Source organism: Vigna unguiculata, chromosome 2, assembly GCF_004118075.2.
Source record: "Vigna unguiculata cultivar IT97K-499-35 chromosome 2, ASM411807v1, whole genome shotgun sequence".
Taxonomy (NCBI): Eukaryota; Viridiplantae; Streptophyta; class Magnoliopsida; order Fabales; family Fabaceae; genus Vigna; species Vigna unguiculata.
This window is the reverse complement of record NC_040280.1, coordinates 26,842,920-26,860,748: the sequence shown is the minus strand read 5'-3', so window position 1 is coordinate 26,860,748 and position 17,829 is coordinate 26,842,920. Positions and strand designations below refer to the sequence as shown.

The window sequence follows — 17,829 nt, the reverse complement described above, 5'->3', positions numbered from 1 at the left end:
ACGAGATAATCTTCTTTATATATTACTAGTGTAAACACAGACGCTATCGCGCCTGCGTGTACGCATTTTTCGAATTATATTTATAATTGATGATATTGTAATGTTATTAAGTTAATGAACAAAATAAAAGTATATTTATAAAAATTAAAGTGAAATGTATGGAGAAAAAAGAAAAAGGAGATAAATAAATAGTTTTATAAAAACTTGTAAAATTAACCGTTAATTTTTAAAAATTTAATAAATAATTAAATTGTAAAGGATAAAATTGGAATTATGAAATGTGGACACAAAAGAGGGAATCCCCTTTATATATAGTTATAGATTATAAATTATTATTATTATTATTATTATTATGTTTTTATTTGACTGAATTAAATTTAATTCAAAATATAAAAAAGTAAAAATAATTCTTAAAATTATTGTCAGAGATTTTATCACTCTTTGTTATATAATAATAATAATAATAATAATAATAATAATAATTTATTTTTATTTGACAATTCAAAATATTATAATTTTTATGTTAGGATTGTTATATAAAAGATTAAAGGACAAAACTATCCTTATAAATTGACTTTTAGCTTTAACGTCTTCTGTGACAACACAAATATTAAAATATCATTTTAATAAATTGTATTTATTGAATATTGGTATAAAATTTTTCTTATATAATATTATTTATTACTAAATATGATATATTTATTAAATTTAAATGTAATGATAATGGATGTGTATTAAATATATGTTTTTAATTTAAAGTAAAATATCATTATTATTATTATTTTTAAATTAAAATAATTACAACAAATTTAATGCATACTTATGTATACACATTAAATATTTGTCTTACTATTTATTGAAGTTTAATTTATCAAATATATTTAAAGTAGAATATATGAAATTTGTATTAGCATGATACATAATAATTTATTTCATTATTCTTAATTGACTGAATTAAATTTAGGTAAAAATGAACGTTTGTATATTTCAATTGTGAAAAAATTAAAATTAATTTTGTAAACTCAGATTTTAAAGTGAGTGGTCATGATGCTAATATTAAGATAGTATTTAATTAATTTTATTCAAATATATTATATATATATATATGAGTTATATATATATATATATATATATATATATATATATATATATATATATATATATATATATATACACGTGAAGAATAGAATAAGAAAAAAGTGGATTCTGTATTTTCTTGCTTGTGCGGAATTTTGAAATATTTTTAGGATTTTCTCTATTTTAACATCTTTAACTAGTAAATAAAAGAAAACAAGTTCAAAAAAAAATACCAAATTATCAACGGAAAGAGAGGGATTTGAACCCTCGGTACAAGAATTTGTACAACGGATTAGCAATCCGACGCTATAGTCCACTCAGCCATCTCTCCCCAATTGAAAAAAAAAAGAATTACTTTGTTTATGTTATATCACATAAACAAGAAGAACAAAAAGGGAGCTTAAAAAAAAAAGAGACTTGCTTTTTTTTTATTCTTTTTTATCTTATCTATCTTTTTTTTATTATTCTATATATTTTAGTTTTCTTTTTTTCTTTTTATACAGCCAATGAGCCCGGCTAGTACCTAGTCGGGCTCTTTTTCTTTTATTCCCATGAATATTGAAGAAAAATTCTTTATTTGAATATATTTTATTCGAAAAAAAAATATTTGTAATTAAAAAAAAATAAGAGATACAGATAGATTCCTATGAGATAAAACCAAAATAAGATAATATAAAAATGTTCTCTTTTCTTACTCCCTTTCTTTTTTTTTTCTGGTAACGTAAATTGTATATATATAACCTTCAGCAAAATAAAAAAATGAAAATTATCCCGTTTTTCAAATTTCATTAGAAGATTCTCTAATGAAACTTGTCAATACTCGACTTATTAGAATATTATGCCCCCCATTTCTTTATTTTGTCTGATTGCTTTGTTCAACAAAAGATACAATAATGATATTGTAGCGGGTATAGTTTAGTGGTAAAAGTGCGATTCGTTTCAAGGACCCCCCAAAAGTTAAGGGATCCCCCATTTGATTCATATGCCGATCAAAAACTTTATTTTTTACTTAAAGGGACTCCTTTATACCCCTCGATGAATTATTTGCGATATAATATACAGTATTGTAATTTGTATACAAGAAGAATCAAATCGAATTTGACAAATTGAGTTTTAAAATTATGAAACATAAGTTTTTGGAATTGGATCTATAATCCAAATTTTTTGAGTATTACTAAAGGATCTATGGAGAGAAATATACAAAGTTTCTTTCTAATCGTAACTAAATCTTCCATTTTTTTGCATAGTAAAAATTGAAGCAAAATAGCTATTAAACGATTCTTTTAGTTTACTAGAGACATCGACATTTTTTTAGCTCGACGGAACTTTTCTTCTTTTCCTAAAGATTTTCTGAAATAGAAATAGAGAACGAAGTAACTAGAAAAAAAACATAGATTGTTAGAATATTGCTCTTCTAGAGGGATCATCTAAAAAGCAAGATATTTGAAACCTATTAATACAAAAAGGCTGACATAGATGTTATGGGTCAATTTTTTTTATTGTCCATCTCTTCATTCCGTAAAGGAGTCGAATGAAACAAAAGTTTCACGTTCAGTTTTGAATTAGAGACGTTAAATCAAAATGATGAATCAACGTCGACTATAACCCTTAGCCTTCCAAGCTAACGATGCGGGTTCGATTCCCGCTACCCGCTTCTATTTTATTCTATTTAAATCTATCTTTTTTCTTCGAGAATGAATCTAGAATTCTTAAAGAATTTGTCAATTCTTCATTTTCATTTCTTAATTTAGTTTTAGTTATATATATTCAATTATATTCAATTGATTTTTCTTTTTTATTTTTTTTTCTTTTATTCTAAATATTTTATTTATTTTATTTTTATAATTTCTAGAATTCTTTATATTTGTTTGATTCTTTAATCTTTTTAATAAGGTTTAGTTAAAAAGGTTAAAGAATCAAATATAAAATAGAAGCGTCCATTGTCTAATGGATAGGACAAAGGTCTTCTAAACCTTAGGTATAGGTTCAAATCCTATTGGACGCAAGTTGTTTGCATATCTAATTTCAACCTTGTCCTTCTATTTTTTTTGATTTATTACATTTTGATTCGAATTCATTATATATAATATTCAAATGAAATAAAAACATATTAAAAGATACTAATTATAAAAATTGGAAAATTGAATTACAAAATTATTTAATGATTCATCAATTTTTTTCTACTTGTTCCTGGAATAAAAAGAGTTCCATCTGTTCTTTAATAGCGTCCTTTAAAAGGGCTTCTGCTTCCCCAGTGAATGTCTTGGTAGAAGATATGATTTCTTTGAATTGAGGTTTATTGGTCTTTAAGTAAGCACGTAACTCAACAAGAAATTTCCTTACCTGTCCAATTTCTAATGAATCAAGATAACCATTCGTTCCGGTATAAATAGTTACTATCTGTTCTTCCACAGTAAGAGGAGTTGATTGGGATTGTTTAAGCAACTCGCGCAATCGTTGACCTCTTGCTAATTGATTTTGAGTAGCTTTATCTAGATCAGAAGCGAATTGTGCAAAAGCTTCTAATTCTACGAATTGTGCTAATTCCAATTTTAATTTACCAGCTACTTGTTTCATGGCTTTGATTTGAGCCGCCGATCCAACTCTGGAAACTGAAATACCAACATTAATAGCGGGTCTTATTCCAGCATTGAATAGATCGACCGATAAGAATATTTGGCCATCTGTAATGGAAATTACATTCGTAGGAATATAAGCTGAAACATCTCCCGATTGAGTTTCAACTATTGGTAAAGCAGTCATACTTCCTTCGCCTAACTGAGAACTTAATTTAGCGGCTCTTTCCAAAAGACGCGAATGTAAATAAAAAACATCCCCTGGATAAGCTTCGCGACCTGGTGGTCTTCGTAATAGAAGAGACATTTGCCGATAAGCCTGTGCTTGTTTGGAGAAATCGTCATAAATGATTAAAGTGTGACGTTCACGGTACATAAAATATTCAGCCAGAGCTGCTCCTGTATAAGGCGCGAGGTATTGTAATGTAGCTGGAGAATCCGCTGTTTCAGCTACTACAATAGTGTATTCCATTGCTCCTCTTTCTTGTAAGGTAGTCACCACTTGAGCCACAAAAGATGCTTTTTGACCAACAGCTACATAAACACATATTACATTTTGTCCCTGTTGATTGAGAATTGTATCTGTGGCTACTGCTGTTTTACCTGTTTGTCTATCTCTAATAATTAATTCTCGCTGGCCCCGTCCTATGGGGATCATCGAATCAATAGCAATAAGTCCTGTTTGGAGAGGCTCATATACCGAACGTCTTGAAATAATACCGGGAGCGGGAGATTCTATTAATCGAGATTCCGAAGCTGAAATTTCTCCTCGACCGTCAATTGGTTTAGCCAGGGCATTTATAACACGACTCAAATAAGCTTCACTTACAGGTATCTGAGCAATTCTTCCTGTTGCTTTTACTGAACTTCCCTCTTGTATTAGCAAACCATCACCCATTAATACAACACCAACATTTTTTGATTCCAAATTCAAAGCAATGCCTATAGTACCTTCTTCAAATTCCACCAATTCACCCGCCATTACTTCATCAAGACCATAAATACGAGCAATACCATCGCCTACTTGAAGTACGATACTAGTATTTACAATTTTTACTTCTGTATTATATTGCTCAATGCGTTCACGGATAATTTTACTAATTTCATCTGCACGAATGGTTACCATGAAAATATCTTAAATTTATTTTTTATAAGAAAAAAATGATGCCTATACTCTATTTTATAATAGAAAGCCTAATCAGTTGTTTTTTTATTTCATCATCCCAAACATGCCAATATTAGCACTAACAGTATGTAAATGTAACTCGTTGTTCGAGCAACTATTTAGAGTTCCTAAAGCTCCCTGTAAGGCTTGTTGTAAAACCCGCTGTCGAACTTGATTAATAACTCTTTGTTGTTCAAAATCAATAGCTTCGTTTTTGTAATTTTCTAATTGTTCCAAAGTCGTATAAATTGAATTAATTAAATTCAATTTTTCTCGTTTGATCTCAGAATAGCCATTCACCCGAAACAGATCTGCTTCTGTTTCAACTTTCCTTAAGCGGGCCTGGGCTTTTTCGAGCTGTTCAATGGCGTTTTCCTGTAATTCTTCTGAGTTTCGAATAGTTCTCCAGATTTTCTGTTTTCGATTATCTAATAAATCACGTAATGAAAGTAGACTCTCTTTCCATCCATTTCAAAATGTCTATGATCTCTTCCCGAACCAAACATGAATCTTTCGATTCATTTGGCTCTCACACTCAATTACTTATCGGAAATTTACCAATTTTTTATGTAATGAGCCTATCCTCTCTTCTCTATTCAAAGTGAAAACAATTACCAATATAAGACTAGAATATTCGGAGAACTCTTTTGACCAAATAAATATATGTCAACAAAGTTGTTTTTTTATTCAAATCCAAAGACTTCTTTTGAATTTATACATAGGTCATCCATCGAATAATTTTTTTGAAACCGTTTCCTTTCTGTATTAATATAGCGGTAGAAAGAGTACTACACTGCGTATAGACTTCAAACTCTTTTTAACCATGATAATAGTCCAAAATTTTTGATAAATAGAGAATCAAAGTGGACTACCAATAAAGCGCGAAATGATATATATATATATATATATATATATATATATATATATATATATATATATATATATATATATAACATTTCTAACATAATTATTCACATACAAATTCAGTTGAATCTTTCAAAAAATATATTACTAAAGCATTAAGTTAAATTTATTATTAATGAATTTTAATATTACATTTTATTATTTCCATATGAAACCAGTACTCATTAACACCCTAAAAACATAAAATCGAATTTTCTATTATAAAACAAATACTCAATTTATTGTACCATCTTCTAAAAACATAGACTCTTCGAAAAACAAATACCCATATTTTCAACTTTTCATCACTTAGACATTTTCTCTTTATTAATGTGATTGAAATTATTGGTGAAGAAAAAATATATTTGTTACATATAAGTGTCGATACTTAATTAATACACAACTAAAAAATAATTGTTTACATATCATCTTAAGTCTGTATTTGTTTGTACTTATTTATTGTAATAGAGAATGAATTTGTAAGTGACTTTTGTGATGATTGACGTATTTGAAGGAGTGAAAAGAGAGTGATGAAAGATTTGAGTAAAAAATTAGGTAAACTTCTTATACAATTATTATTCCATCTTCATACTTCTATTATGACTTTTCATTGTATAATATATTATTATTTTTTAAGTAGAAAATTGTGTTTTTGTTAATATGTTTTTATTTAATAAATATTATGGTGTTTTTTATGGTAAAAAAATTTACAAATGTATCTTTTATGGTAAAATAATATTTTTAAATTTTTTTATGTAACTAGAGTAAAAAGTTTAATTTAATTCTTTTGTTAAGTCCAATTTAAGAAAAGTTTCAATTTTTTTACGTCGTTAGCTTAAATAGTATTCACTATAAAAGATTGTAATTAATTAAATTGTAATTTTTAATTTTTTAGGCCATTACAGAAAAATGATATTTATCATAGAAATGTCCAATTATTTAAAACGTAATTAATTAGAGCTTTATTTTGAAGTGTTGTAGATTAGTCAATTTTAATTAGTTAAAAATTATATTTATGTTTAGATTAAATTAATTAATATCTTATTTAGATTAAATTTTTGATTGGATACAAAAAAATAATATTAATTATAAATGAATAGAATTAAACACTTTTTGTTAATATATTATAAATTTGTAATTTAGAAATTCTATTAGATAATTATGGTAGAAGTAAATTTATATTATTTTTAAACTAGCACATGTCAATTTAAAATAATTTTATAATTTTAAATTATTATTTAAATTTTTTTAAATGATTCCATTTTAATTTCTAAAAATCACAAAATATTTTTTTGCCAGTTTAAATATTAACTTACATTTTATTGTAATATAATTTACACTATTTGCAATTTAATTTAAATTACTTTTATATACAAAGGTAAACTAGTAACTTTATATTCTTATCAATTAAATTTTTATTTTTTACTTATCATATTAATAACATCGTTTGGTAATTCTCATCATCTTTCTTTCATTTCTCTTCTAATCTTATCATTTTTTTCCTAATTCAAAAAACTCAACTTTCACCCCTATTTTCTCTTAAATTCAATCAAATCCACTTTCTGAAACAACAAGACTAGATGTATGATTCCAAATTTATACAAATTTCATTGATCTCACTAAATATTGGCATACATTATAACTCATCTAAACAAGCCACAACTTAATTACTAATAAATTATAATTAATTTTTCTTTACACAAAAATAATAAAATAATATTCAAATACAAAATATTAATCAAATATCATATGGTGAATAATAAACAAATTTTAGCATTTTGAAACATTTAACATTTTTTTTTTTGAAAATAATTTTCCTTCAGCCAACACTTGATTTACTTAATGAATTAAGTAAATGTTGCAAATTGTCTGGTCAAAGGTGCTAGCACACGTAGTGAATTTTAATTGCCTAGTGAAAATTTTGCTCACCCAACTACCAAAACTTTGATATTTTCAATTAATTGAATTTTATCCAACAATAATTGATTTGTCCGATGACCAAACTTTTGAGTTTGTATTCAAACAGCTTGTCCAACTATTAAAGATTTTAGATTTCTAATTAATTAAATTTCAATTTTTCTCACACAGCGACTTTGCATGATTAAGAAAACTTACACATATGACAAGGATCCAATTAGTTCAAATTGATATTTTCTTCATTTTTCATGTCTAACATAACATGTTTTGTTTTGTTCTAAACAATTTGACTTAATCATAATTTTTCATTACTCACCATACAACAAACCTCACCTTTTGGATTCATTCATTTAAATCAAACTATTTTGTCTCAAACTTAAACATTTCTATTCAAACAACACAATCACTGCATAAAAATTGTGACCATGAGAAATTTCACATCCATATCATTTACTTAATGTAGAGGAAAGTATGGAAGTGGGACGGGGAATTGGAGAGAAGATGAGGGAAAATTTTAGCTTTTCATTATGGGGGTGCAGGAAGGAAACATGGGGTACCAAGACCAAATTCCCAGGATATGGCATGTAGAAAAAACAATCTGATTTTTTTGTAGTAGCTATAGAACATGTAGTTTGACCACAGCACATTGTGTTTTTTCATTTCATTTGAATTAAACTGCACGTTTGAAACTTTTTGCATTATTTTTAATTCTATTCCTATTATGGTTTAGGGCATATGCAGGGGTTGTTTTCTACTACTGAAATAAGTAAGGATACTAAAAAGCTTAAAATTGAAATGAAGTATTTAGTAAGCAAATTGTAATTCTTTCAAAACCAACCTAGTTAAATAAAACTATTAATTGCTTCATTTTAAATCGATATATTACACGTATAAATTAGAGCTGAATTCGTAATATATTATATTTTCCATAAAATGTTTCTTATTCGATTTTAGGTACTACAAATTCATTAAGAAAAATTACAACACACATACATATATTATACCACACACATATTATAAATACTTCATATCAAGTTAATTATTAAGCTCAACAAGAACTCAAGCTCGTTGTGTTACAAAACTTTAGGGAATTTTACTTGAATAATATTTGCTTGGGCACGAAGTTTTGATCCTAAAATAATTAAATAGCTGATACCTAATTGTAAGTGCTAGTATTCGTCCTTGCTCGAGTGATGATAGATTAGTACGCCAGTTTGATTTGCTTAGGTTAATATCCTGTTAAGTTACTAATGAATCATATGATCAACCATACAGTTTTGTTTTGTTAAACTCTCATCCTAGGGCTTTGTATCTCATACAGATACCTAACAGACCAAGCTTCCCTCAGTTCTTTGCCACATTAAAAAGTGGAGGAAAGAGATATCTCTCAATGGTACAGACCCAGGATAGCCTTAAAAATATAAGCATAAGAACAAAATAGAGGAACTGGACGCAGTTTTAAATCACCAAGCTTTGAGGGGAAAGGGAAGTAGGAAGCTAAACTCTTTATGGCAAAAAGCATAGCTAGAATTATCTGCTTCGTTTTTTGCCTCTCAACTATGCTGGTCAGGCAGGAGGAAATCAAACATCTACTGCCACCAAAAATTTTCATTCATCGCTTGTTAGCTTGTGTAGAGTGCTGTTTCAGTGTTACTTCACTTTAAAGAGTTCAATCATTGATAATCTCATTATTTTCTTCTTCAAGTCCGACTCATTTGGTGTTTTTGCATCCACGTCCAGGTTGTTATCTGTTGTTTTTGCATCCATGTCCAAGTTGTGAGCTATCACCTGATGATTATCAGATTCTGCAGATTGTGACGCCGTACATGTGCTGTATTCATCCGTCTTCATTTGCATAGCTTGGTCTAGAAATGTATTGGCACTGGTTATTTTCTTCCTATTATTTGTCAGCTGTTTTCTGAGATAAATATTGTTTTCTGTGGAGTCCTTCGTCAAGGATGGATCAGCCTTCTGGCTTAACTTAACTACCTTCTGCTGCTCTTTTTTATTTTCCTTGCATTCATATTCCACAGACAATTTATGGTTCCCCGAGCCCATTTTCTTCCTTGCAATACAACTATCCTTAACCAGTTTCCGTTTCTTGTTTTTTCCTTGCCCGCATTCTGAATTTGGTATTGATAAAAGTTGTCCTTCACCATCCATTGACGCCACTTGATGGTTTACCAGATCTGGATGTGGCGATAGACCAATTTCTTCAGTGCCCTTAGTCTTTAGGTGACATTGTCCAGCTTCAGAATCCTCCCCATCCCCAACAATTCCACTACTCATAGTTTCAAGTACAATTTTGCCCAAAACAAATCCAGTCTCTGAAAGTTCACCCTTCCCAAGCATGTCATAATTTATCTTCAAATTTTTTCTTCTTCCACTCGTGTAAAATTTACCATCATTGGCCAGCCTTTTGAAAATTGTCTGAGCACGCTGCCCTGCTTTCCTGGATACAAATACCTGAAATCCACAATGATTCAGTTGGATCGGAGCCTTATGAATTAACACACAATAAGATCTTCAAATGGACACAATGATCCATTTACAAATTACAAGGGGTAAAAGATAGCTTGACTCTGTGGGATAACTTTGTAATCAAGAACTATACTACCAGTTTGGCACAAGGGCAGAAAGGATAAATATCCCAGTAAAAAATACAAAATGATCTACTGACATGTACCAATTTCCAGTAAGCTACGTTAAGTCTATTGATCAATGATTTAAAATTCGGATTGGTGTTCATCTTAGAAGGAGTCCCGGGCAATGGATAACTGGTTGAATGATTAAAAGTGCACGTATGCATGTATAATACTGTCAAAATATGTGGACATTTGCAGAAATGGGATGTTAGAACAATGATTAGTAATAAAGTCAAAATAAGTGGGGTAACACTCACCTTTTAAGCTACTTTTGGCAGTTAAACGCAAATTTTAAAATGGTATTAGAGTCAATCCTAAATCCATTACTGAGCCTCCTATTTGCCACGCTCCAGGCCAATAACTTCATGATCAGTTTTGTGGGATTTTATTAGAGTTTTGTGGGATTTTATTAGGCTTCAAGTCCAAATTCTAAAAACCTAATTAGAAACAATTTCTTTACAAGACAGCAGAGATACTTCAATTTGAGAGCCAAAAATGTTTATAATAGTTGACAAGGTCTATGTAGGAAACAAGGAAGTACCATAAGCCCTAACTAGTGCATGTTTGAATAGCCTAACCAATTAGAATAGAATCTGATCCCATTGCAACTTCATGATATAGATTTACTTACCATGTCAGATTGTGGAGAAGATGAGTATCTAGGCATGCACATGAAGTGATGAAGACTAGTTTTTTCAACCAATGCATGTGTCGAGCGCATCACCAAAGATGCCAATTTAGTAACTGCCATTGCAATTTCTTCATCTGATTTGTATATATTACACTTTCTTATTTCAGGTACAAAATTAACACTCATTCCGGCCTGTTCTTTAGCAAATTTAACACCTTTTTTCCACTCTCCATGATATAGAACAGATGCAAAAGCCCACACCACTAGGGGATCTTGAGGATCATTTACTAATGCCAGGTGAAATGCAAGCAATCCAATCCTGTAACATATACAAATATACAATGGTGTCAAACACAAACACCCATCACTTAGACAGAAACAAATTCACAAACAACATCCATCCAAGCCTTAGCCAAGTAAACTCCAGCTACAGTAGAAAATAAGGTTCCTTTATAAACCAGTTCTTCTCCCTCTCCACTTCCGTCCGTAAAACCTTGAAAATTAAGTCCACCATTATGCTGGTTTTTATTTGTCAAAGTAGATAGCTTTACTATAAAAGTAATTATTGATATGGATGTTGATTTGCCATATCAGGAACCAGGTCAGCTCGGCTAAATAGTTGACTAAAAATGGCATGATTTCTGTAACACAAATAGTTTTAAGAAGGTAAAATTGTCTACAATATATGGGTCTTAAACACTCAAAACTAAGTTACGAGCATCTAATATTTGAAACTTAGATTCAATAATAATTTTTCAACTCCTTCAATCTGGGAGTAAGGTTTCAGAAGATAGCTCTACTTTTTTATACACGCGTAAATGTTCAATGGGATATTTGTTCGCATTCAAACCTAAACCCTAAAATTGTTCCCAAAACCTGGTTGATAGACAAACTAAGCCTAAATTCTTCAGGTTAATAACATTTTTTTTCTTTATTGGAGAGGGGACTATTGTGATAAACGAAACTTACAATCACTCACCACAGAGTACAATCACAAGGTCGATCGCAAGCAAGCGACTTATCCAGATGAAAGAATAACTTCTGCAAAAGTAAAATCAGAACCATAAGTGAAAGCATGCAAATTGTATAACAAATGTATACTTTTATGAGTGTGATTCCGACTATAAGGCCACACTCGTTCAAGTAGGTGGAGATGAGAAGGCAAAAGGTAATCAGTATTTGGACGCTAAGACCTCATACCTTGACCTTTTTTATAGACATAATTGTGACCTTACAAAAATAAAAATCTTATCATCAGAAGAGTGGTAATAATATTCTTCTGTCCTTAGGATTCATGGTTCTACATGGAATTTCAGTTAGATAAGTGTGCAAATAATTTAGGATTACTCAATCAAGTTCGTTGATCAATTTTGAGTGACAACAAATCTTATATTAATAGCAAGCAATATTTGACTATACACATCAAAGCATTCAAATAATGATCCAGTTAACAGTGAACTAAAACTTATTGAAATAAATCCCTTCAGCTTGTAATGACTTTAGCATTTGCATTCATTAAAGCAAAATAATATCATAAGAAAGATGCTGCCTGTAACCAATTATTTGCAAAGCTAACTTACTAACAACATATTGGAAGCTTGATCATCTTCTTCAATAGCCTTTTCATCTAGATATGCTCCCTGTAACCAATCAATTTGTAAACACTGTATTTGGTTGACAGGCATATTATTAAAAGACTAAAATCGGTAACTTGAATTCACTTACATGTAAAGGAAGTAAAAATTTAAGCAATTTGAATTTCCAAAGTAGACGCAGAGATGGTTCAGCAGCTCCATAAGACAGCATATAGTTCAATTCAATCATAATTTTATTCTGAAATATATATATAGAAAAAGCAAGATGAGTAGTGAGACTTCAACTGTAATTAATTTGATATCCAAAAATAAAACCTTATCAGTATTCAGTGCAATGAACCAATTTACTTTTTACAGATGTCAATAATAAAGTGCAACAAAAAATGAGCATTTCTATACAACCCATGGACAACAGATATCACGAGCAGAATTATCATTTATGCCAAAATCAGGGCAGCACACCACCATCATAAAATTTCAATTGATGTACCTTGTCCAAGTTCATAACTAGTGAAGAATACGCCCAGAATGCAGCCTCAATGTCCCTTGATAATGATAAACCTAGCCGAGCTGCAAGTCTGAAGCCACGCAAAATTCTTCCTACAGACAAATTCTTACGTGTGACTTCATTTTCATAGTACATGCAAATCAATGTGATTAAGAATGCGTTATTTAAAGATGCTGATGAGAGTATGATGCTACCTACCTGGATCCTCTTTGAAGGACAGCTGAGCAGGGATAACAGTTTCTAGCTGAATCCACATCACCAATCATAATTACAAGTTGCACTCATACTTGGGGTTGTAAAAATGCATTAACACATTGAATAGAGAGTTACCTTTAAAGTCCTCAAATCTGCCATTCCATTGGTATAATCGTAGATTTTATTGGCAAAGGGGTCATAAAATAAACTGATACCACAATCAGAAACGGATTAATAATACAGAAATAAAAATTATATATTCAATATTAAAACAGATACTGTTACTTCAACTTCCTACATTGCAACATATAATCCAAAAATCCGTTTTAAAGAGCAACTAAAAACAGAAACTATGCACAAAAACAAATAGATTGCATACAAGCTATAGAAAATTTAAAGGAAAAAAATAAACTCCATTGATACCTATTAATTGTGAAGTCTCTACGCAAGGAGTTTTTGCAGCGAAATAGGTCTTTTTTATTACTGCATTTGGGCAACTGAGAGTACAAAAATTGTTCCTTCACATTGGAAGTTCGTGCCACTGTCTCAAAACTAGTTACCTGATACAATATAAATGTATAGGTTGATCAATATTTTGACATTACATTATTGAAAGCAGAACCTGCAAATGAGTGCAGACTAATAATACATGTAGTTTGTAGATAAAAATAAAAGCAAAGGTAATCTTGTATAACTACTTAATGGACAAACCTCAACTACAGAACCTTTAATATGAACCAAGCATATTGGAAAACGACGGCCAACAATTTCAGCATGAACTGAATGACGAAAATGATTTCTCACCTGTTAGATTTCGTTGAAGAAAAAAAGTGTATTAAAAGTGATAGTATCATATGCTTCCAATATAGTTCACAAATTGAGCCATTGTCATAAAACCTGCATAAGCTTTGCTGTGGTGATAACATCAAAATCTTTTGGAGTTCTATTGAGTATTAGATCTCTCACGCACCCACCTACTAAGTAGGACTCAAATCCTGCAATTCATAAAAGGTGAAAGAACGTAGTCATTATAAAAGAAAATGTGGGTATAACGAAATACAAAAAAGTTCAAGGTAAATGAAATTTTGTACCAATATATAAACAGGTATAGTACAAATGCCTAAACATTTTATTTGGATTATGAATGAAATATAAAGGAAAGAATTAGGAATGATAGAAATAGAGTGGAAAATATGTGTTGCTTGCATGGATAGAAATAAGAAAGAAAAAAGTACAACAATTTCTCTGTTTTTGTTTGGATGAGTGAAAAATAGAATTCAAAGAAACAAACAAATTGTATGAAAAATATCCTCACACTAATTAAAAAATATTTTTTCACCATAATTTTTTCTTAACATAATCTTATCTATTATTTAAAATAGTGTTATAAAAAAATGTTTAATTTTTAAGATATTAAAAAAAAAATGAACAAGGGAGAGATCGCTTCCCTCCCATTCTACGCCAATTTTACTCAGGGGAGGGGAATGTTTTCTGGTAAACAATAGAAATTTAGTATTTCTGTCCTATTTCTTTCCACTTCATTCCTACGCTAACAAACAAGGTGTCATACAACTGAGCATCCTTTTCAAAAAAAGGCGGAAAGATCACATAAACCACGGAGTATATCTCAAATTGTCTTGAGAGTGTTTTAAAATGAATTAGCACATCTTCGCAACGTTATATTCTTAATATCTCATAATGTCTTTATTAGCTTCCTATTTATTATTTTATGCTTTGTTCTCTTTTTCGAGAGCGAGTCATAGCGCTGATACAGTTGTGTCATGATGGTCCGTTGATCATGAGTTTGAATCCAAAACAGCCTCTTGCATGTGCAAAGGTTGCTACAATGGCACAACGGTAAAGTTGTGCCTTGGTAACTTGTGGGTCATGGATTCACATCTGAATACTTCTTTGCATTGCAAGGGCGAGACTACATAAATGAACCTCCTCCATACCTTTGCATAAATACGGTTAGTCTTCTTGTTGTACTGATGGCTTGTGGTTATACTGGTAGGACAACTATAGTACCTAATTACTAGCATAAATGGAACCACTATGTCAGTATTATGTATCATTTTACATAACACATCAATATATACTTCTCATAGTAATTATTCTTTCTTTCTAGTCCTTACCAATGCACTGTAATTCAATAGAATTATACTTTAACCTTGTTGACTAGCAATTCCACCAGCTCAAAGCTGCAAGAATGCTCCCCTGTAAATTATCCTTTGAGGTGTCTACATTATTAGGATTAACCAGAAAGGATACTCAATAACTAAATACTAAGACCAGACTTTCAAAATCAAGATACAAAAAATAAACTGGAAAGGAAGGCAATACTAATTTTTTATCATTATTTGTCAATACCAAAATTTTACCAGCCTTTTACGTGGCACACAACAGTCGATGTATAGGGATATTCTCACCTTTGCTCCGAAGAAGTTTCAGGACAAACATAGATGAGTGTGAAATCATAGAACTAGTTACACCAAGCTCCTCTGCATCCAAAGTCTTCGATTCTGATATGCCTATGCGATCTGAATAATAACTTCAAATTGTAACTATGTCTCAAAATGCATACAATCAATGGCTTAACATGGGTTTCTACGTATACAAGGTCTGAAACTGACTTTAGGTAACCACTTGCACTCAGTATCAGAGACTTAGCTATGGTTTTATGTGCATTCTGTTTGATAGTATCATAGTGACTCGATTAGAAAAATAAATTCAGATAACATGAAAGCGACAGCAGCAGTAGGTCACAAATTTTCGAATAACCGTGCTAAGCTGAAAAGTAAAAAACAATTAAGTAATTTTACCTCGGCAAATAGAGTAGTCCAAGTCTTGTTTTGGAGACGGTCTGTCTTGCTTTGATTGTTTGCCCGGTTTGGGAGCAGGTGAGTGAAAGTTCTAAACCAAAGAATCCAACAAAAATTAGAGAGATGTCACGTATCGCAATGTGTTTGAGAAAATGTCTCAACCAAAGTAAAAGAGTGGTGTGGTGTTTGTGCACCTGAGAGTTGACGAGAGTCTTCAAACGAGCAAGCATGCCATGTTTGTTATGGTTCATTCTGAAAGGAACCGCCATTAGAGCATGAATCAACCACTTCACCGCTCACTGAATCTCGTCTTACTTCATTTCAAGCGCCAAAAGATCTTTAAGTTTCTTCCGAGGATCGCCGCCCGCCTTTTTATACCTTACTACATTTTTCAACAGTGCCTTTGTATCACTTTATTTAATATCGCTACAATGCATCTATAGCATTATATAATTTTATATTTTCTATTAAATTAAAATAATTTTATTAGGTAATAAAATAGATAATCATATCATCTTCTCTTAAAAATAACTACATATCACGTAATTTAAAAATAAAAGGTTTAATTAGTCGAATAATGCTTGTTTTCATTCCGAAATTTCAGTTTGATATCCATTTTTTAAAAAATTTCAATTTCATCTTAATTTTTAGAAAGTGTTTTAGTTAAGTCTTTTACAGAATAAAAAGAATGATTAATGCCGTTGACAGCTTGTGACATGTGACATTACGTGACAAGGTACTTTCCAAGTGTCATTGTCTTTATTCCAATTTAGTTCTTACATATATCTATTTGTTTCAATTTAATATATATCTGAAAAAAGATTAATGATATTGATTAAAACTCTCGATTAGTTAACCCTGTAAAATTCATCTTAAGTGTTTGCATATAAGTGTGAGTGTCAATTTCTCATTAATATTTGTTAATGATGTTGTGCGAATTGATAAGTTTAAATTATGAATAATTAGAAGCAAGGTTTAATTGTAGTTGTAGCCACTGTTTCATTGCAATCGATTTTAGTATATTAATAGTTCTCTTTTATATACTAGTTCAGTTCACTTCTATATGCTGCATAGGATTATATTTTTATAATTTTGTTTGTGCTGGTGGATCTCTTTTTGGGTTTATTTTATAACAAGCACACATGCACGCCCTTTTGGGGTTCTATGAAAAAGGAACTAATATGTGATTTTTTATGTTGTTTTAAGGAGTGATGAGAGAAAATGGTTTAATTATCCTTTTCAATACTGTTTTTATTCATGTGTATGATTTTGTATTGTTAGAAGGTATGGAGCAATGAGAGTTGACGGGCAACTCTAAATATTAAGCATTTAAAATTTTACATACGTCATCACTTTTAGATTATGTTTTATTAGATTTCAATTGGATCAAATTGTTGGAACTTATTTTGTTTGTAGTTTGGATTTAAAATAATATTATCTTGGTTTTCGATTTTATGTTATTCATAATTTTTATTGTGAATGATGTGTTGGTAAAATTTATTTTGTTTAATTTAAATTTTATTACAATTGATTGGAAATGTACAAGAAAATTGAAAATAAATTTTATACTTTTTATTTTGAAAAATACATATTATATTATATTATATTATATTATATTATATATATATATATATAATAATCGGTATGTAATTTATTCACATTATCTATGGATTATTACGTATTATGTAAATTACATATAAATTATTTTGTATATAAATTATATATAGATTATTCCGTATGTAAATCATTCATAATTACATATGAAATCATTCCTATGTAAGTTTTGTATAAATTT

General features: G+C 29.9%; 1 protein-coding gene and 1 non-coding gene across 2 annotated transcripts; one reads left to right on the top strand and one right to left on the bottom strand.

Moving 5' to 3' along the window:
* The first annotated feature begins 3,010 nt into the window (after positions 1-3,010).
* TRNAR-UCU lies at positions 3,011-3,082 on the top strand. Its single transcript has one exon. It is a non-coding gene; the product is annotated as a tRNA-Arg (tRNA).
* A 5,703-nt stretch (positions 3,083-8,785) lies between these two features.
* On the bottom strand, positions 8,786-16,427 carry LOC114170901. Its single transcript, XM_028056316.1, has 14 exons — positions 16,229-16,427; positions 16,035-16,125; positions 15,642-15,752; positions 14,110-14,207; positions 13,924-14,016; positions 13,636-13,772; positions 13,348-13,420; positions 13,216-13,261; positions 13,000-13,109; positions 12,640-12,747; positions 12,495-12,554; positions 11,894-11,955; positions 10,915-11,233; positions 8,786-10,104 (listed from the first exon to the last, which is right to left on the bottom strand). The coding sequence occupies exons 1-14, from the start codon at positions 16,301-16,303 to the stop codon at positions 9,289-9,291; spliced, it is 2,199 nt and encodes a 732-aa protein (XP_027912117.1). The 5' UTR covers positions 16,304-16,427; the 3' UTR covers positions 8,786-9,288.
* Between the last annotated feature and the right edge of the window lie 1,402 nt (positions 16,428-17,829).